General features: G+C 44.9%; 1 protein-coding gene across 7 annotated transcripts in view; it reads left to right on the top strand.

Moving 5' to 3' along the window:
• Positions 1 to 21661, top strand: part of MEGF11 (multiple EGF like domains 11) — a 250413-nt gene that overhangs the window by 187798 nt on the left and 40954 nt on the right. For all 7 annotated transcript variants that reach the window (XM_058033855.1, XM_058033851.1, XM_058033853.1 and 4 more), the window contains 3 exons: positions 8424 to 8544; positions 9980 to 10143; positions 10547 to 10649. In XM_058033855.1, the coding sequence (XP_057889838.1) occupies positions 8424 to 8544; positions 9980 to 10143; positions 10547 to 10649 (388 nt within the window). The remainder of the gene's footprint in view (positions 1 to 8423; positions 8545 to 9979; positions 10144 to 10546; positions 10650 to 21661) is intronic.

The raw sequence follows: 21661 nt of genomic DNA, 5'->3' as shown, positions 1-21661 counted from the left end.
CCCACTTGAAGGTCACTGCCTGGCACTGAAATGCTAATCTAATTTCCAAAAGGCTCCTGTTAGCCACTGATCTGCTCTGCCCAAATCTGGGGAAGGAAATGATGGAACTGCACACAGTGTGTCAAAATCTTTCCTTTGCCACAGTGGTGACCCCTATGTTGATGCTTTCATTTTAAAAAAGGCCCAAAAAACAGGGGGTTTTGATCTTTACCAGTGTATTCAGGACTGTGGTTTGGTATTTTGATATTTAGCCACCTTCCATTCCCAGTCTGAACACGAGTAACTTGTTGGGCACATCATGGAGATGTGCCAGAGATGTACTTCTCAGGGATGCAAATAATTCCCACTAATTTGAGATAATGCACAGGATGACTGAGACATTTTACCTTTGAGGATATTGAATTGTGATCTGGCCATGTGTTTTGGAGCATTTTAAAACAGCAGCTGATCAAAGCTGCTTATACTGAAAGCAATGATCCCCACAATATTTGACTCTTTACACCTTCCCCAGAGTTAAGTTTAAAATATTCTGAGAGTTTGCTCCCTGCCTAACCTGTATAAATCTGCAGTGGCCTTATTCCAGGCTTAAATTCCAGGTTTAAATTGCTTTAACTAGAGAGAACTTGGTTTCCCAGCTGGCCCCACATTGGACATGAGAAATCCCTCTGGTACAGACATGATTTACCTGCCTTGATAATCTACCTGGTTTACCCAGTCTAAATCCAATTCCCTGAGTTTGGAGAGGTCCCTCCTGGATAAATGTGTTTTGTGATATTCTATTAGGTGAAAAGTGCTGACTGCATAAAAAAATATTCTTGTTCAGAGGTTGATGATCATCTTTTGTACTCTCCACACTACTTTCCTTCTGAATACATTTAATTATATGATGCTGTATTCATTGCCTTGCTGACACTAAAGGGCTCTGCAGTTAAGCCTAAATACTAAACCAGGCAGATATTCAAGTGTTGTAAAGTCAGTCTAGATTTTTTTTGCCAGCAAGTGCTGCCCTGATTTACAGGAAGAGGGAGGGAGGGAGGGTGGGATTTCTTGCCTGCTTTCTTTATTGAATTCTTTTTCCCTTTTTTAATAACCATGTTTAGGTAACTGGTAATGTGGGAATGGATTTTTTTAATTGCAGATAACTGACTGGTATTGGGCATAGTTTTAGTGCAAACTAGAAAACTGTTCCCTGGTGGTGAGGGGGATTATAATGCTTGCTGACAGAAATCCAACTCAGGTTTGCTGGCTTTTAGTATGCAAAATCCAATTTTTTTAATGAAGGTTTTATTTGTGTTTGTTTTCACTGGATTTCATGAAGGGGAAAAAACCCTCCCAAAGCCAGGATTTGCTGCTTTTATTCATCAGTTTTATTGTGCCAGGGCATTGTTCCTTTTGGCTGTGTGGAGCACATTGGAGCCAAGCTGCTGGAGGGCAGGAGAGTGGTGAGACTCTGTGCACCCTCCTCTGGAAAAGATGAATTTCCAGTGGAGTCCCAGTGAGAGAGGACCCTGAACCAACAGGCAATGCCTGGCTCCTGAGATGTACAAATCCTTGCATCCTCCACAAAAAACCCCTCACAGCTGGGATTTGCTGGGCTGGAAACCATGAGCCCTGTCCAGGTAATTCCAGTTTTCCCCATGCACCATGCCCACACTGGGGGGCTGCACAAGTTCTCCCATTCTGATAGGTTCAAATTATTTCCCAGGCAGCCAAATCCTATCCAAAGGTGCTCCCAAGCTGTGAAAAATGATTCCCAAGGTGCCTGGGCAATGGGTTGGGAAAGGTCCCTTCTGGGAGGGAGGATGGATGGATGGATGGATAATTATTGCTCTGAAACCCATTCTAGCCCAGGGACCATAGGGTGAGTACTCCTTGTTTTTTGGGGGGGTTTTGGGGTTTTTTTTAATAAAGGTAACCCAAATATACTGTTAATGCATTCAGGTCAATTCTGAGGCTGTGCAGTGGGAAACAGGAACCCAGGCAGGGAGTGAGAGGTTCTGGGGACTGAGAGGCCAGAAATGAGCACAAATGGTCCTGGATCTTCTGTGGCCTTGATGAGGGAGTAATGTGAGTAATGCCTATAACAGGCCACAGCAAATATATTTGGGATTATAAAAAAGGAATCTGTGAAATTTAACCAGATTTTGTACAGTTTGGAAAATAACAACTACAGTTATTTTGTGGTAACTTTTACTCCCCTCTCACTCAGAGCTCAGAGCTTTGCTAGCAAAGACTATGATCAGTAAAGTAAAATTAAATTGTATCTAATAAAGTACTGTAGGTACTTAAAATTGACATTATTTATAATATTTTGCTTACTCTCTATTTATAAAAAATGAAGTTTCCATTTTGTTTGTATTCTGCTGAATACTTCTGATCCATCATCAAATTTAAGAATTAGTATCAGGATGAGTAATTCTGGACTTGGCATTTACTGTGAAATTTACTGTATGAATTAGCATATTAGCACAAATTCAGAGGTGAAATAAAATGCTGACATCCATTTGTAAAGGTTTGTAAATCCCTGTAAGGTTATAGGAAGCAAAGGGGAGGTTCTGCTCATTCCCAAAGGGATCCGTGCTTGGCATCTCTGTGTTTTGCTGAGAGAACTGCAGTGTCACCGGGGTGCAGGCTGGGGAAAGCTTTGCAGATGGCTCCTGGAGGGGTTGATGATTTCGTGAAAGACTCTGGCATTCAGGCTGCCGATGGTTCTGTCTTTGGATGAGTCATGAGCTGTAGAGTCACTTTTTTAAGGGTAGGAAAACTCTTTCCCATCCTTTCTGCCTTCCCCTGTCTTTCCCATGAAAAGGGCACAGGGAGAAGGAGATTGAATAAGATCACTGGTGGTTTCATTTTGTCCTTTTAGATGTGTATCAGACCCCAGCACAGCTCCATCACATCGTGTTACAAGGTGGGCAAGGGAACTTCTGTCAGTGCTCAGTCACAGCAATCACCTGCACACGGAGCCCTTGGCACAGGAGCCTTCCCCAAGGTTTCACTGCATTTTTTCATTAGCACCAATAATAGCCTCTGCAGGGAGTAATTAGTAACACCCAGAGGGGAGAGGAATTCTGCCAGAGGACATCATTATGTCTGGAAAACTAAAGATGCTGTGTAGTAAGGTCATGAATAAATTGTTTGAGTCCAGGGTGGAGGACAAACCCGGTGCAAGTACAAAGTTTCCCCCTGCTGCTGATCCGCTGATGAAGAGCACAGTAATTTCCACTGAACACCATTAAGGAAATTAGTTTCTTCTGACAGTTTGTGTTGCTGGATACCATATGTTTACCTTGAGGGAATGTTTGTGGAGAACCACTTTGGGTTAATTGTAAATGTCACAATTAAATAAGTAAATATAGAGGAGTGTGTCTGTGATGTGCATCAGTGCACAGCCACCATGTCCCAGCACACCGGTGTGCCACGTGCTGTGTGTACACAGAAATATACATTTGTAGGTGCTAAATCCATACTGATCAGCTTATCTGGACACACAGGCCCCAGGTACAAACAGCAGCAGCCCTTGGCCTCCCTGATCTGCGGATCAGCACACACAGGAGCCTCTGCCCTCCTTTCCACCCAGTGCTCTGGGAGCCGAGCTGGAGCATCCCTGGGCTGGAGCCAGGGGCTGCTCCTCTGATTCACCTGCCCAGCCTGGCGAGGAGGGGGCGAGGGAGGGATCAGAGGGGGTGTTAGGAATCTCTGATTAGCTGGAGTCCCACTGCACATTACCAAAGGTTCCAGGATTTTGCCTTTCAGCGCTGTCAGTCGCCCCCAGTAACCTGTGGGAGTTGAGGAATTTCAGCACCTCGGCAGATTAAGCCTCCAGAGCAAAGCTGTCACCCAGGTCTTTGTCATGCAAACTTGAGGCCAGGTTCAATAACATCCTGTTCCTCTTCTGCATTGCGGAAGCCTTGAAAATTGATTTTCTGTTTTGCCACTGAGTTCAGTGGAACCAGACTTCAGCCCTCCAAGGGAATTGTATTCCTGTAGATTGTAGCTACTTCTGAAATCCCTAATTTCACATCCTTAAATAGCAAACTTTGTGACAGACCAGTTGCGGGTGCAAACTTTGCTGGATGTTGTTGACCACTGCTGGGTTATTAACTCTCTTTATGGTCTGGGATACCCTTTTTTTTCCCCTTTCAAAATGCATTTCACAGACTTGAAGTCCTAATCCAAAATGCACAGGAATAAATACAAATTTGTGTATTGATCACCAGAAAACGATTTTTAAGGGAGTTGATCACTGCTTATAGCAGGAATGCATTTTTAAAAGAAACAAGAACTGTAACATTAATCCAGGGAAAACAGTTTCTGAAGCAGCCAGAGCTTGTTAACACAGCCAACACCTAAGGCAGCATTGTGTCTTTAAGCTCTACTAATATTGAACAATAATAATTTTTTTGGAGGAAAATCTTCTCCTCTCCCTGAACAGAAGCAAGACAGATTATTGACTGCCATCTAGAAAGATGGATGCTGTGGCCCTCGGAGTCTATTAATATTTGATGCTGATGGATGTGAGCTGGCAGCCTGAGTTATTAATGGAGTTTGGTTCCTTGGACCTCACCCTCAATCCATGGGGGAGAATTCCATAACGAGAACTGGATGCCCAAAGCTCTCAGGGTGCTGGGAAGGGCCTGTCAGTTCCAGCAAAAATGGGTGTTTGTGAAGCGTTTACAGGCATGGAAAGTCATAGGTGGGGCTGCTTGGGTCACTGCTACCATCCATTCTGACTTCAAGGGGACTTTTTGGGTCCCAGGAGTTGTAGCTTCCCTCCTCTATCTTTGCCATGTTAGTGTGCTCTCCTCAGGTCTGGATTTCAAACAAGAAGAGGCTCAGAGGGAATTTCTGAGCAGGGGTGAGGTGTGGGACACCCTGTCCTTGGTGGCACTGAGGTGGCCTCTCCCAGGCGAGGGTGATGCAGAGCAGAGAGCAGGAATGTGCTGCTCCACACAGAGCAGGGCACTTCCCACAGCTGGCCCTGACCCCACATTCCCTAAAGAGATTTTCTGTGGTTTATGTTAAAGTCAGGTTTGACCCCTGAAATAAGAAACAATCCAGTGGATAGATTTGGGGGTATATTTTTATAAGATGGCCCTTCTAAGTGAAAATATTGAAAATGAAACACCTTTGGAAGTTTGTGATGTCCATATGGGTCATTCTGATTTGGAACATAGAGATGGAAAATGCCAAGTTATTTATAGCTCAATTTCCTAATATAGCTTTAACATTTCCAGGGCTATATGTTTGATTGAATTAGCTGCTCCTTCCTAGCATGGATACCACATCCAGGCATTGCACTATCCTCATTAACCTCCCAATCTTAATAGAAAAAAAAAAGAATAATCAACATAAGGAGCACAGCTGTTGATTAATTTTACTAAGTAGGATAGAAATATAAAGTACCATATTGCAAGAGTGAAGATTCAATACACACAATTTGAAATCAGTTTATTAGAATGTATAACTCATTAACAGCTGGATGCATACACTGCAGCATTATCCACTCAGGCAGGTGGTGAGAGGCAGGTGGAATTTACATATCTTTAACAGTACCTGAATGCATTTCATTTCAGAGGTCATTCTCCCAAATCAAGTTCAAAATGTTAATAACAAGGTGTGCATTTATAATTAATAAAATCTTAGAGCCAGTGCTATAGTTCAAGTGCATTTTCCTCTTATGTAATTAAGAAGTTAAGTGTATTTGGCAGTTGTCACTCAGAGAGCTCTGAAGGTCTCACTTGTCAAACCTGGGGATAGAAATCTCATTAAAGCAGGTATTTTTTTTTTCAGTTAAGGTTTGTTGCAAAGTACGTGAGTGGATGGTGGGCAGCCAGAGTGTCCAGCTCTGTCAGTCCATAAAGCCAAGTACATTAAAGCAAATGCCAACACTCAAAGGCTTGAAACAAACAGCCTGATGTTCAGCTTGTGAGAATCACAGAATCTTTAAGGTTGGAAAAGGCCTCAGAGACCACCAAGTCCAACCATCAACCAGAACCACCACTGTGTTCACCATCAAATCATGTCCTCAAGTGACACATCCACATGTTTCTTTAAGATTTCAGGAATGGTGATTCCACCACTTCCCTGGGCAGCCTGTTCCAGTGCTGGACAGCCCTTCCTGTGAAGAAATGTTCCCTAATATCCAATCTAAACCTCCCTTGGTGCAACTTGAGGCCATTTCCTCACCTTATTGTCCTGTCACTTGTTACCTGGGAGAAGAGACTGACACCCACCTCACTGCAACCCCTTTTCAGGGAGCTGTATCCCTTTCCTTTGGGATAATCCAAAGTGATGGCAGAAAACCAGTGAATGCAGTGCAGCTGTGCCTGGCCAGGGAGCACTGCCCCCAACACCAGCTGCTCTGTGGTCACAGAACATCAGCTGAGACACTGGAAATCCTCCTGCTGCCTCCAGCCCTGGCCCAGATGGTGTTTTAGAGGTGTCAGGATGTGGGGATGTGGTTTTGGAGTGATTGATGGTTGGGCTGGATGATCTTCAGTCTCTCTAACCCTGATGATTCTGTGGTTCTGTGGTTGGTTAATGTGACTTCCCAAGGGGTATTTTAACTCCACATCACTCTGCTCCCCTTTCCTTTTCAAAGGAATTTTCTTTTCCTTCTGGATCACTAGTTCAAATCCAGATAAGGTCAGTTGTCATAGAAATTATTAGCAGTACCAGCAGTTCTGTGTAGTACATGAAATGAGTTGGGAGTTTCATTCACACAGGATAAGGGTTCCTAAGTGGCACTAATTGGCTGTCTAATTGTCACACACAGGAGAAAGGCAGAGGATTGATTAGGCGTGGAGACTGAATGCCCCTCTGCCAGCCCGGGTTCCTGGAGCTCATTGCATAGGCATGCTGGCAGGGTAATGAGGGGCAGCCTGCTTTGGATTTGCTGCCTGTCAAGGCAGCATCTTTTCCTGCCAGGCCTTTGCAGGGACACTTGTTTTACTCCACCAAGGTCAAAGATAGCATCTTTTACAAACAGTGCCTTCACTCAAAAATCAGAGACTTGCAGGATTTACTTGTGAGCAGTATATTTTAACTGTTTCCTTTCCTTCCCCCTGCAACAAAGTTTTTTCTAAAAGGTCTAAAATAGGATGAGTCACACTGGTGTGAGGGAGAACTGCTCCAGCCAAGCAGATGGGGGTTTATGGTGCTCAGAAATCTGTTCATATTTCCTTGTGCTGTCTGGGTGTCTGCTGTGTGATATACAGGCTCCTGGAGGAACTTGTCACAGCATAGGGAAGCTGACATGGTGCACATTTCACTCCTGATAAATGGATCCTCCTATCAAACACTGAAGCCTCTCACCTGAAAAAATACATTTTGACCAATGTCTTTTCCCCTGAGCTATGGTACAGGTCACACCGTGCAATGGAGTTACTTTTAACTTGTAGTAGGTTCACTTTCCCTGGCATAGAACTAAATTATTTAAGTTTGACTCACTGAAGTAGTAAATTTAGGAGCTAATTTGCAATGTGAAAGTCAGGATTACACACAGAGGAAAAGGAAGCCAAAATACCTTGTGTATGTTAATGTGTAGACCCAGCTGTGGGACTCAGTAAGTTTACTAAGGCTTAAACCTCAATTAGTGAGGTTAAACCACAATTGCTTTAAACCTTATTGTGCTCACATTTTAATTCCCTTGTTGTATCAGATGAACAGTATTAGTAAGAACTGTGTCTCTCCTTTCAACCACAAGCTGATCAGTGCATACAGCACACCAGAATGTAGTGTTAGAGCATTCTGTATTTCTGTAAAATATAATTATTTATTCTCCTTTCCCTCCCTTTGCCCACGCGTGGATTTGAAAGAGGACAGAGCCCACGTTTCTGTGTTCTGCTGTGTGCCTCCTGTCTCTGACACACACATCACTCCTGGTCTGCCTTCTTCCTAAAGTCACAATCTCATGCAAATTAATTGAAAACAAATGCAGGTACCAGCTACACATCAAAAAGCTCTGATGCACCTGCCATGTCGTTTTCCTCTCTGCCAACCTGTGGAAGACGAGCATGTACGAGATCCTTTTGGTTTTTAACAACCCTATTCTTAGAATATATTTTCCAAGAACCGCAGAGCAATCTCTGCACGGTTTCAGACTGTATATTTTGTGATTAGTGCTTCGTAAGTGATGTTTTGCTTAATGATCTAACATCTGCTCTAGGAGGTTTGTTTTTGTAACTTCCCCACCTCCTGCTGAATGAATGCCAGAAACTTGTCCCTTTCCTCCAAGTCAATCAAAGCACTAATTGCATCATAATCATGGGAAGCAGCGGTGACTGCTCAAGTGCTGAAGGCTCAGCAATCAACTCACAACACTCTGCTCACTGTTAGAGAGAGAAAGCTTCCCTGTGCCGAGCTGGGAATTTCCTGCATGCCAGATCTCTTCAGCTGACTCTGACTTTTGTGGGTTGCAGGGAGATGACTGCACCATTCCCTGCATGGCAGGGACCTACGGCACCAACTGCTCCTCGGTCTGCAACTGCAAGAACGATGGCACTTGTTCCCCTGTGGATGGGCTGTGCTACTGCAAAGAAGGTAAACAAAATTCACATCTAACAGCTCCCTGCCATCAGTGCCTGTCCCTTTGAAAGTGGCACAGCTGTGCAGTCAGGAACTTCACCATTTTCTTATTCTCCCAGGTATCCCAGCTCAACAGGGCTGCAAGTCCAGTCTCTGCCCTGAGCAGGGGCCAGACTTCCCTGCTCTGCTGCAGAAGCATGTCACAGAACTGGGTGTGGGAGCAGAAACACTGCTCCTCTCCAGAGGAAATGCAGAACAATCCTCTGGCTGCTGGGTTTTTAGGCCTTTGCTGCCCTGTTTCTCCCAGGTTCCAAAGCCACTGGGCACAGGAGTGGAAGGAGCTTTCTGCCTGTGTGTCCTGCAGCCCCTGGCACTGGGCTGTGCCTGGCCTTGGTCATCCCCACCAGCCTGCTCCTGACTCTTGCCTGCCCATCTCCTCCTTGGGCTGGTCTCATTCCTGCTGCCCTGGAGAGGAATGAGACCCTTGGGCACTGTGGGGTGGGCCCTGGCTCTCTGCCCTTGCTGCCATCCTCCTGTACCGTGACATGGTGACACCCCAGCCTTGTGCAGATGTGCTCTATCACCTGAGCTCACACAGGGTTGAGGATGTGGGTCTCATTTATTTGGGGAAATAAGAAGTCTTGCCTGCTCCAAGGTGACTGACATTTTTCTTGCCACACATGTCCATAATTCTCTCCTGGATGTGGTGGTGAGCACATCCCATGGATCCAGTGACCACCTGAGAATTCCTCCACTGCTTCATGGCACAGCAGCTCTTCTGTTCCCCCAAAATCCCAACATGAGCTATGCCTGCATGACATACATAGGCCCTAAAACAGAAGTGAGGCAAATAACCATAAAATCTGGCATTTCAAACATGAATTAATGGATCACTGTAGAACCCCATTTAATGAGGGTGTATAAACCATGAGTTACTGCTCAACTCCATGACACAGAGCTGCAGTGTAATGAAAGTCATTGTGCTCCTGGTAGTTAAAATTTGAGCCTTAATGGCTAGAAATGATGGCACTGGTCTTATTTTAGGTGTAATAGCTGCTTTATATTAAATAGCATTCTCAAAAGAAAAAAAAAAAAAAAAGAAAGAAAAAAAAAAGGTAAGAAACAGGCAGCATCACATGGAAAGTTCTTGCAGTCCTGTAGGTCAGAAGGTCTCCAGCCTGACAGAGAGGGACTGTCCCAGCAGTTCCCAGAAAGGCATCAGAAACCTAAATCTGGTTACAGCCAAGGCTGTGATACCTCCATCTGTGTGTAGGGATGCTGGGAGATGGAGCTGGGAGGTCATAGTGAAAGGGTCAGTCTTTGACCCCAAGTTAGTCCTAATGTACACCAAGAAACTGGTCCTAGAAGCAAAGAGCTGCAGCTTGCCAGCTGCCTGTCCCTCTGTTTTCATGAAAACATCCCAGATGCTGTTTCTCCCCTGTTTCCTTAGGGTGGCAAGGAGTGGATTGCTCTATTCCCTGCTCAAGTGGAAGCTGGGGGCTGAACTGTAACCAGACGTGTTCCTGCAGCAATGGAGCGTCCTGCAGGCCAGCTGATGGCTTCTGCCTCTGCTCCCCAGGATGGCAGGGGGAGTTCTGTGACCAGCCTTGTCCTGTGAGTGCAAATCACAATTTGGGGTGGTTTTCCATCCCCTTAAGTCACAGTCCCCATAGCTCTGCTGAACAGAGAGCAGGGGAGGAGCTCAATTTGTCTGTGATGTCTGAGGAAATCAAGTGTAAATAACAGATTGGGGTTCTAGCAGTCAACTGGATGTATTATACTTTGCATTGTATTTTATCAGAGCTATTGCTGTGTTATCTGCAGTTTCTTGAATGTCATTTTTTAAAGTGATTCCTCATTTGGTTCTGTATAGAGACATTAGGCACTAAGTTGCTGTCTTCTCTGTATGTTAATTTAAAAAATGCAACTCAGCATTAAGAGGGACGTGATAGATGATTTTGCACATTTCAGAACAAAAAGCTGATCACTGAGAGGGTTTTTATTTCTGTTCTTGAAGGATGGAACATATGGCCTTAATTGCAGTGAGCGTTGTGACTGCAACCACGCGGACGGGTGTGACCCTGTCACCGGCTACTGCTGCTGCCTTGCAGGCTGGACAGGTAATCAGCAACTCCCTTGGGGCTTTGGTTCATTTGGGGCTTTGGGGGGTTGGCTTGGCTTGGTTTGCTTTGCTATCACATCAGTTATAGCCCTGGACTTGTGACTGCAAAATTCTAAATAATAGATTGAGACAAGATCAGCTGAACTTGCCCGTATTTAAATCACTCGTGATGGTGACAATAATTGGCATTCATTAAATTTGTATTCAGATGAGTTGAAGATGGCTCCAAACCTGCAGCCAGATGTTAGCCTTCTGTAAAAGCATCCTCAGGAGGGATGCAGATCATCCATAATCCTGCAGAGTTTTTCTCCTTGAACTGCCCTTTCCACAGGGGTGCAGTTGTGGATGGTGAATCCCAGGACCATCATGCCTGGGATGCACACAGGGCATTTCTGATGAGTCATTACAGCTGCTCCAACATACAAAACTCTGCATTTTCCCATTTTCCAATGGTTCTTGTCACAGGGTAGTTGCAGAGAGCAGATTAATGCTGGTTTGACCGAGCTTTTGTGATTACACAGCAACAGAGAGGAATATTCAGTGAAGTTGGAGAGTCCAGGCTGGAGTTCTCAGCACAATTAGACTTGCACTTGACTCCACACTGATGTTCTCTTTCCAGCTTTTGACAGCAGTAGGGGGCAAGTTATTGACCCAACCATTTCACACTTTGCTGCCTAAAATGCTGGTTAATCTCTCTCTGCTCTCTGTTGAGGCTCTGGGTGGAAATAAAGTTATGTTCCATATACTGCAGAACCACCAGTGGCACTGACAGTCAAAATGCATTTGTATTAACAGCAAGTCATTTGGAAAATTTAATTGTTTTTCAAACAAGTACAAGTTGAGAGGATGCATGGAGCAAGGCAGGCTGATCAGGCAGCCAGCATTTGGGATGGTGTCACCTTTCCCATTGATTTATGCCTTAAACCAACACACACCTTCTGTTTCTGATGGAGAGGATATCCCACAGCAGCCCAGCTCCCAGGAGCACAAAGCAAAAGCAATGAAATTATGCCTAAAACATACAATGGAAATAATCTTTAAAGCATTAAATAAAATGTAAAAATACTAAGTTCTACATATTGTGTACAGCAAAACTACTTTTCTAAGATACTGGGCATGTAACCCTGAAATGGATGTTTTTCCCCCAAGAAAATCCATTTTATAAGCTCACTTGCATCCCCTCCTTCATTCTCTTGCCTTCCTCACTGGCTGGGCAGCATTTATCTTTCTCTGAACCTCCTTGCCATCAATATATCCATCTATCAGGCTTTAAAACTCTACTGTTCATTATTGATGATCAGCAAAGAAACAGCTGCTAGATTTTCCTGTAGTCACTGTGAGCTTCTCCAAGGGAAAAAAATGGCTTTTAAAAGTAGAGTAATTTGAAAAGAGATATTTATATACACCTACTCTAAAAGTTTATTACACATCTTCTGGATGTAGCATTCCAGAGGAAACTGCAGGGGCTGACCTTTGCAGACTATGCAGACTGAAGGTGTGGCTTTTTCTCAAAGGCATTTGGAGCAAATACTTTGTGCTTACGCCATGCACACCTGTAAATGGACATTAAATGCAGATACTAGTAATTTCAAGGTAAGAATAATTTCTGATGTCCTTCTTTTAATTTCCATATTGGGCAAGGTAAGTGTATATTAACTTGGAGGGGGTTTGCTGCAGCCCAAGCACTTTATCTCTCAGTGTGCTCCTGCAGTTCTGGAATTCTCCCCAGGATCACATTTCAGGAAGGAAAATATTATATCCCTATTTGAGACCAGGTTGGAGTTGAACAGTGACAGGGCTCTGTAAGGTGGAAATGTTGATAGACAGAACCAACACGTGTTTTGTCAATTCTGTTCCAATGTTTTTTCCACTTGGCTTGGCACCAGACACAAGGATAAATTCTGCTCCTACCAGTTTGAAAGTATGTCATTTAAGAAACTCTTCAGCTAGATAATTATATTTTCATATTAAGGAGTATGGCATCAGTGAAAGATTAATCTTATCTGCAGTTGTTGTGAACTGGGCCATGATGTGTATTGCAGTGCATTTTATTAATATGAGGTGATAAATAATTCAGGCTGAAATTTTTGCTTTCTGATTTTGGTACTAATTAGGCATGGCCTGAAAAATATCAGAAAAGTTCAGGATCACGGAACTTCTGAAGGTTCTCCTGCCCACTCACACCAAACAGAGAATTCATGTGGCTTTCTGATCCTAATAGCCACAAACTTCATCTGAAACAGCATATTCTGTGTGTTCATCCCAGACCTGGGACTCCCTCTTGATGTCTGTGTTTTATGTAAAGATCAAGGGGAAGATTGAACCCATTTTCTTTAAAGTGGTTTCAAGATGTTACTGATATAAACCTTCAGGGACTGATAGATGGTAAGAGCATGGAGGAGGACTGGCAAAAGAAGGAAAAAGTCATGTCCAGAGCAGCACACAATGCAAGGTAATAGCACTCTACCATCCTTTTATTCTGTCATGACTGCCACCCAAGACTATTATTCAGGACAATGACCTTCTGTGGATACCAGCTGGGGGAAGGTAATTTTCAGGAGCTGAGTGTCCCTGGCAGATGGGAAGATGATGAAGAGATCCCCACGTCTCAGGCAGGAGCTCACAAAGCTGTGCAAACCAGCTGGGAGCATAAATAAGCACAGAGGCAGCAATCTGCACATCCCCTCCCTGCAGCTCTGTGGCAAATGCACCTGTGCAGCCAGAGGCAGGGCCTGGATCAGCTCTGGGGACACTTGTACCTGGTGTCCCTGCTGCCAATCCTAGCCAAGTGGCACCTGGTGCCACCAATGGCTTTGGAGAGAGCTCAGCAAGAACAGAAGCCCAAAACTACATTGGCAAAATGCTCTCGTGATAAAAACAAAGTGAAACTTGTTGAAATGTTGGGCAAAATCAGATCTGTGACCTGCTGATGCCATGCAGAGCTGAATTTCCCTCCACAGAAAGGAAATGTGGGATGCAGTGACACTGAGGGCTCAGCCTTGCACTGGAAGGAGTTCTCCAGGTTGGACATGTGTAACTTCATGTATACAAACAGTGCCCTGGAAATCCAAACCAGAGGTGCTCACATCTAGTGCTGGGTTAAAAAGGAAAGGTCTTGCTCTCAGAGGAACGAGTCTTGATTGTTCAGGCTGTTTTTTCAGGATTAATAAGGCTCTCTTTCCCCACCTTTGCTGTGCATTTAGGTACAGACCCTTCTGTGCTTGCAGCTCTGTGTGTCCACAATCCCCCAGAGCTCCCAACACACCAGACATTTGTGGAAGAGGTGTTACTTTATGTACACTCAGGTTGAAATGAAAATGCTCAGTGCTAATTACATTTGGTTAATTAGGGGTCCTGCACACACTGACTCCACAGAGGGAATGGACACACAGAAATGCTGCATGGTAGAGCGGCTCCTGGAAGTCCTTTGCAACAAACAGGTCCTGGGGAAGCAGGATGAGTCTCATCTGTCCCAGGTGCAACCTCCTCTCCTGGGTGCTCAAGTTATAGGTTATAAATTTCAGTTAGGTTATAAATTTCAGTTAGGCTCCTCTCAATTACTCTAATCTGAAAGTGGACAGCAAAGGAGCAGCTGCCCTGGTGGCCTTGCTGGGTGAGCAGGATGGCAGTGCTGCTGTGGCAGTGTAATGCTGAGGCTCTGGAGATGACAGTGCCAGCTGCATCCCCTGTGGGATGCAGGATGAGCTTCAAACCCCTCAGCTTGGTCCCACCTCAGGCAGCTGCTGGCAGCAGGTTTTGTACCAGAAATGGCTTCCTTACAGATTCCAGCTGGCTGAAACTTGTAGCCTTTAGCTGCTTCCCTCAGCAATCCCTCAATAATTACATTGGAGCTGCTGGCCTGGCCTCTGATTTCTGGAGGTGCTTGACCAGAGCCAGGTGAGGCTCCCTGGGGAGGCAGACCCAGGCATTGCCCATCCTGCCCCCAAGACCCAAGTCCATCCGTTTTCCCAGTCCCAGGCTGATCCCAGAAGCAGAGCCACGGGCCTGGCTGCTCCTCATGCTGAGCTCTGCTCCTCCCTGGGATGAGCCAATTGCTCCAGGTTAATTGTGGCACTGTGTGCCTTGTTACACTTTCAGCTCTTACACTGGCTTTAAATGGGAAGTGATCTGCAGGGGGATAGATTCCACTCCTCTAAATGCTAAGGTCAGTTAAAATCCTGTTTATCTCAATTCCTTTAATCTGAAATGCTGTCTTATCTGCATCTTGTTCTGCCTTTTTTCTTGTGTGGTGCTCTGGATTTGCAGAGCTGCTGTGGTGATGGTATCTCAGCTCCCCACTGAGCTGGGGCACCCAGAGGCTTCTCTCAGTACCCAAAGCCAAAGTTTATTCACTATATTTTAACATCCCAAAGATGTGTGGGGAAAATTAGCCTGGTGCTGTAGATATGAGATGGAGAACATAAAAGTGTACATCCCATAGTTAATCATAAAAGAAGCCCATCTAGATTTTCCTTAATTAATCAGGATGGCAAACACAGGCATGCAAATGATGCATGCTGCTGAGGAACAAACATCTTATTACCTTGGTGCTTTACACCTTCAGGCTTCATTCCTGGCTCATGAGAGCTGCCTCCCTCTTTGCTGTGGAAATCAAAATACTCATTTCAGTATCTTTTACAACCTCAGTAACCTTCCCACAGTGCCAGAATACAGCCCCTGATGGTCTCTGCTCGTGCCCAGCCCCAGCACAGAGGCTGTGGGACTCTGGAGCTGCAGGATTCCCACCTGTGGGGTGGATGTGCTGCTGGGCACAGCCCAGGGCAGCTCCAAGGGACCAGGCTGCAGGGCTGGGAACATTTGCAGGCTGGCAGTGACATCTGCACTGTCACTCAAACACAGAAACATGTTTCTTGCCTCCTGTGGACACATTAATTCAGGAAAACTGATAAGCCTGTTACTCAAGGGAAAGCCTTTTTGAATTTTAAAGGAGCACTGACCACTTTGACGGGGAGCTCTAAGGTATTTTTAACTTCACTTTCTCTAGTTCTTTGCAAGGAGGTGAAAAATCCTTGAAGGAAAAAAACCACCCTTTCCATAAAATGCATTTTGTTTGTACTAATATGATTTTCTTTCACTGCAGCTGTATCCAATTTATAATCTTAGGGTCAGATCCTGTCCTCAGCTGTACTGGGTTGAAGCCTAAATAATTCTCTTGTCATTAGTAGATCAACATCACCTATGTAATGATAAAACTGGGAGCTGGTTTTCCATGCCTGTTTCAAACCAGGAAAAAAAATCTAGGACTTGTTTCATGCCCCTGCAGCTTTTTAGCTAAAGATCCAGAGTGGTTTAGAATTCACAATGTCATGGGTTGACTTTTTTTTCCCATCAGATTGTTTCGTACCATTGGTGTGTAAGACAGAGCCTAAAATACCAGAATGGAGCAATAGTAAGTTCCTATTAAACATGCATTTTCTAGATGTCTAGTCCCATTATCTACATCGTATTTTGCATTTATCACTTCTGGCAGTCTTATCCCAGATTTTTAAATTAATAATTTATTTCTGTGATTATTCTGTATCCTTACATTAGCTTTAAATGGACAGGAAAACTAGAAATTTCTAGAGTCAGTCTAAAATGGTGCATTTCAGCCTCTCTCCTGGCCTCTGCCTTTCCAGTGTGAAAATCTTTTCCATATGAAAGGTGTGCTTACTCTCTGGATTCGACAAGTGCCCTTTAGTCTATGAATGTAAGATAAGCTTATTAGAAATTAGCTTTAATTTTTCATTGACTTAATTTCAAGTGAGTTGATAAGATTTTAATGTCAGGCTGTGCTTAAAAATTCTCTCTTTGACAGGAACCTTTAAGGATGGTTCCTGCTGATATAGGGCTAATTTTCAAAAATATTAATTCTGAAGTTATATCAAAGATTTCATTGATGTCCTGACATTAATTATGTCTGTGCCTTCCTTGGCAGGTGTCTGGGGGGTTCCTGATTTTCATCTGAGTGAGGTTTAGTTGTGTTTGTCCTGTGACAGATTTTGTATCTATTTCACCTTTGGTGAAATCAGTTGGATTTTTGCCACTCCTTCAGTGGGAGTTGGATCAGACCCTCAGACTATAATTAGCAGCTGCAGTAAGGCTACTGCTAAACTTCAGCATGTATGCAAATCATTGCAGTAATAATCTTATAAACAGAAGATACACAAGTTTGTTTATCTTTGTTTTTATTTTTGGGTTTAATTTTGCTTAATAAAGGACAGCTTTTAAATTTCTGAGAGAAGATAGAGCTTGGATGGCATCGTGGGTGATGCTAATTTAATGGGCTCTAGCAACATGAGACTTGACGTTCGAGGTACCCAACCCTTTTCCATTTTCATGCAGAGACATTCTATATATAAGCCTGGCTGTGTGTACAATAGTCACCTATAAATAAATGTGGGCGAGAAGTGGGGAAAATTATTTGTGCACATTTCAGCAGACTAAATCCTGGCTGTTGGCATGCTGGGTGTGAAAGGAGGAGAGGGAAGAGTGCTCAGAAAACAGCCTGCAAGCTCAAATGAGGTGTGTGTATATTTATATATTTATATAGTGGAGAGAGACTATTTACAGGAGCAGGTAGTGACAGGTCAGGGGGGAGTGGCTTCACACTGCCAGAGAGTAGGGTTGGATTGTGTAGTGAGAGTCCTGTGTATTGGATATGTGGGTCTGAGTTATTCCAAATGGGCCACAGCTGTGAAGTCCTTAGTTGGGCAGCAGCTGTGGCTTGCGAAGATAACTGGGATAAAAGGGGGTGGGTTGAGAGCCCAGGAGGAGCCCCTGTGAAGCCATGAGGAACTGCACAGCAGAGAGGGGCTGCATGGTAGAAAACCAGCCAAGAAGGTATGGACTTTAAGAATATCATAACAAGAGTATGGGACTCGAGAAATATGAAATACAATAAGATAACAACAATAGGATTGGATAGTAGAAAAAGCAGAAATATTCTTGATGCTGCCTTCCCTGTGAGGGTGAGGCCCTGGCACAGATGCCCAGAGCAGCTGGGGCTGGCCCTGGATCCCTGGAATGTCCCAGGCCAGGCTGGATGGGGCTTGGAGCAGCCTGGGATAGGGGAAGGTGTCCCGGCCATGGGGTGGGAATGGGATGAGCTTTAATGTCCCTTCCAGCCTGAACCATCCACAATTCTATGATACATTATGTCATTAACGAAAGAGTTTGCAGTGAAAAATGTTGTAACCATCTTCCTTCCTTCCTTCCCCTCCCACACCAAGGAGAACGGGTGGAATTTCAACATCATTGACCACAAAAGGCTTTGGTTATGCCCCAGCTCTTGCTCAGCTGTTCTTCACTCATGGTTTAGTTCAGGAGGTTGAACATTTCCAGCAGGAAATTTCCAGCTTTTCCCAGTTACCTGTTCCTCCTGTTTGCCTGCTGATGGTCTGCTCAGATCTTCCCCAGCTTTCTCTTCCCTCCTGGCCTGAAGCTGTTCCCAGCATTTGAGAATTAGGAAAGCTCTGCAGATGAAGCAGGGCTGTGTAGGGCTTGACTCCTTTCAGCCCCATTTTCTGCAGGTGTGCCCTGCCTGCTCAGGGCAGCTCTTCCCCTGCAAGAGTGCACCCTGGAGAATCCCTGAGCAAAGGGAACCACATCATCCTTTACTTCAGCAAACATTTTGACTTACCTCATTTCTTGTGAGGTAGGTCTCTTGCCTCTAAAGCTTTTATTGCATAAATTCCCCGGGTTGGGTGATTCATACTTAGAGATTTCTCTAGATAATTAAAACTAGGGGTAGGATTAGAGCTCCACAGAGGTGCATTAGGCTCTAAGTGTATTACTTGCAGGAAAACACTTCCATTAATGGGGGCATAAATCGCCCCTGTACAGATGAGAGAAGGGACAATGTAGAATTTTTCACTGGCTTCAGGGAAGGGCTTATTCTTCATTATTTAGGACCAGATCATGGAGCTTTCATTTAGAATGATGGGCTGTCACACTCAGGAGTTGCCCCTCTGAATCCACTGGTGAATGATGCTCAGCAAGAGAAGGAAGGGCTCCATGGCACCAATTTGGAAAAAAATATCAGTGAAAAGAAGCATTTGAGAACACCCTAGAAGTTCATAGATAATGTGAGTGTGGCTGCTGTTCTCTGCTGAGTAGTTTCACTATATAAAAACAAAAATAGCTTATTTGCAGACTAGATGAGCAGCCATCAATTCTTAATGTTTCCATTTAATTTTATGAGAGATCCCTTTATGTTTTCTTCTATCTGCTACCCTCCCCACACTGATTTTCTCATTCTTCAGCATTCTTAAATGCTGAGCTGTCAGGAATTGTGCTGTGGTGCTTCTGACTGGCTCTGAGTCAAATACTTCAGGGTTTGCCTCAGGTAGGAAAAAATACAAAGATGCAAAAAGTGATGGAAAAGCATCAAGAATTCTTTGTGAACTCTTGTTTGTGCTCTGTGATGGCCCCTCTGAGCAGCTGATCCACAGCTTGGACAGTTCTTCCTTGTGCTCTCAGTGAATTGTCTTTTACCTCTTAGAGACTGAAGCAGCAGAAGAGTCCCTGCTTAGGAAAGCACATGGAGCTAACCTCAAACACAATTTAAATGGAATTTATAGGGACAACAGCAATGACAGTATCAGGGAAAGACAAGAGGATAAGGTTAAAGAAAACATGAGTGTGTGATTATAGATGTCATTATCAGAAATAAATGTACAAACCAGGAGGCCAAGGCAGGATTCAGGGTGACCTGGGTGGCCTCTGGCTCTGCCCCTGGGCTGGGTGGGGGAGCTGCCAGTGGGATCCCTGCAGGGGGACAGAGACCAGAGGGAGGGTGTGACCAGGGGTCAGACCCACTGGGGCATTCCCACACCTGCTCCCAGTACCCTCCACTCCCTGCTGGCCCCTGGCCACCCCTCCCAGCCCAGCCAGCCCTGCAGCATCAGCTGGAGGTGTGTGCTGGGTGGGGCACTCTGTCAGCAGGTACCAGCCAGCCCTGGGGATCCATCCTGCCAGAGCCACCAGCAATCCACATCAGAGCCAAGCGTGACTCACCAAACCTCAGGCCTCCACAGCATTGCCTGCATAAATCCTGTGCCTATTTTTGCATAAAAAGCAGCTCTTTCCAAAGCTATTCAAATGCCAGAAATAAGAGATTATTATGACTTCATGTCATGTTGAAAGACAGGTGGAGGAGAGCACAATGTTTGTGTTGGATTCAAATGTCTGCTGAAATCATTCCTGTCATTCCTAATTGATGTTGCATCTGTCTTTAGATTGGGACTATTGAGGGAAAAAAAAAAGCTGAAGATGTTATTCAGAGAAATAATTACAGTTATATGCTGGTAGATGTAAAATTAAAGTATGTGGGGGGGAGGGAACTACATCCTGTAATTTATCAAATTCCTGCATCCCTGAAAAATAATTAGATGCTGGGCACTGCTGCAGAGGCTACTGTCAGGGGGATAGCAGTGGTCAAAACCAGGCCACTGGTTCTCATTTATTCCGTCCATTTTTGCTCTTTTATTGTGTTAGGAGTATTAGTTTCCAACTATCCAGAGACACAGCAGAGAAACAATGGCAGCTTTATTAAGAGCCAGAGACGTAATCCCCAAGCACGAGTGCAATTGCAGAAGCTGGAGAGGGAAAAAAGGGAGTTCTGCTTATGTCTGGCTTTCAGGAATTTTACCCTCCAAAGTCCTTCAGCATGATGTAGTTATGGACAGCACTAAATCTGCATCACTTTGACAAACTTGAAGCCACTGAAGATTATTAACAGAAGCAGCCTGTGAAGGAGCTCTTCAAGAGATGCCTCACATCCCAGTTGTATGGCTTGGGGGTTTTTTCCTCTTCTTTTTCTTGCTCCTTTTCCTGATGCTTATATGGATGTTGGATCAATCCATCACAGTTGATTTGTAAATTTGAATACAAGGACTGACTTCATCTGGTCAAACTTGAAACTGCTCCATGTAAGACAGACACAGGTTTCTATCAACAGCTTCCCAGTGCAGAGGGCAGGGTTAGATGGGATATTGGGAAGAAATCCTTCCCTGGGAGGATGGGCAGGCCCTGGCACAGGTGCCCAGAGCATCTGGGGCTGCCCCTGAATCCCTGGCAGTGCCCAAGGCCAGGCTGGACAGGGCTTGGAGCAGCCTGGGACTGTGGAAGGTGTCCCTGCCCATGGCAGGGGGTGGGACAAGATGAGCTTTATGGTCCCTTCTGACCCAAACCATTCTGAGCTTCTGGGATTCTCTTCCTCCTCTACCTCTCTTGCTGCTGCTTTCCTTTATCAGGATTGTCTGCAGCTCTGTGTTGGAAGATCTCTGCCCAGCCAAATGGTTTCACCTTTGGGAAGCCTGGGCTGAGTTACCCCAGATATTCCCCATGTCCCAGCCAGCAGCTGCTTGGACACTTGGTAGGAAATTGTCCTGGAGGGGCAGGAGTTTGAGGCAGCTCTCCTGTGTGATTTTCCCTTGGAACAGTGCAGTTGTCACTGCTCTGGTGGGCTGAGTTGAGCCCAGTTTGTGTTTTCCGCTGTAATTCAGGCCCTCAGGGCTGGTTTTCCTCCCCACCATGCGTGCAAAGGAGGTTGGTGTGGGGAGAAGGGAGTGAAGGCACTCCTGGGACTGTCAGCTAAATGTACAGAGCAGTCCAGAGGGAATCCCACTGGAAAGCAGCCAGTGCTTGCAGGAATCCAATACCCCAAATCCCTGCTGGGCCATGGGGAGTTTGTGGCTGCTGTTTCACAGACTGAATTAAAGGCACGGTGGGCTCTGCTCTTACCTGGGCTCTGCCTTTCTGCAAAAGTGCAGATCTTTTACCCATGTCCAGTGGGTAACTACAGTTTTATAAGTTTTGTGGATTTCATTTACAATTCACCCCCAGAACATTGTTTAAAAAGGTCTTGGAAGTGTAATTTTATACCAGTGTCGGCAATTGTGAACCACAGCCTCGGGCTGGCAGATAATTCCCTGGTATCCAGGCAGTAGAGTTTATGTATAGAACTGCTTCCTGCAGCTTCAAGGACTTCTGATAGTTGTCTTTCTA

Source organism: Melospiza georgiana, chromosome 13 (assembly GCF_028018845.1).
Source record: "Melospiza georgiana isolate bMelGeo1 chromosome 13, bMelGeo1.pri, whole genome shotgun sequence".
NCBI lineage: Eukaryota > Metazoa > Chordata > Aves > Passeriformes > Passerellidae > Melospiza > Melospiza georgiana.
Note: the sequence above shows the minus strand (reverse complement) of the source record. Positions and strands in the feature narration are given on the sequence as shown.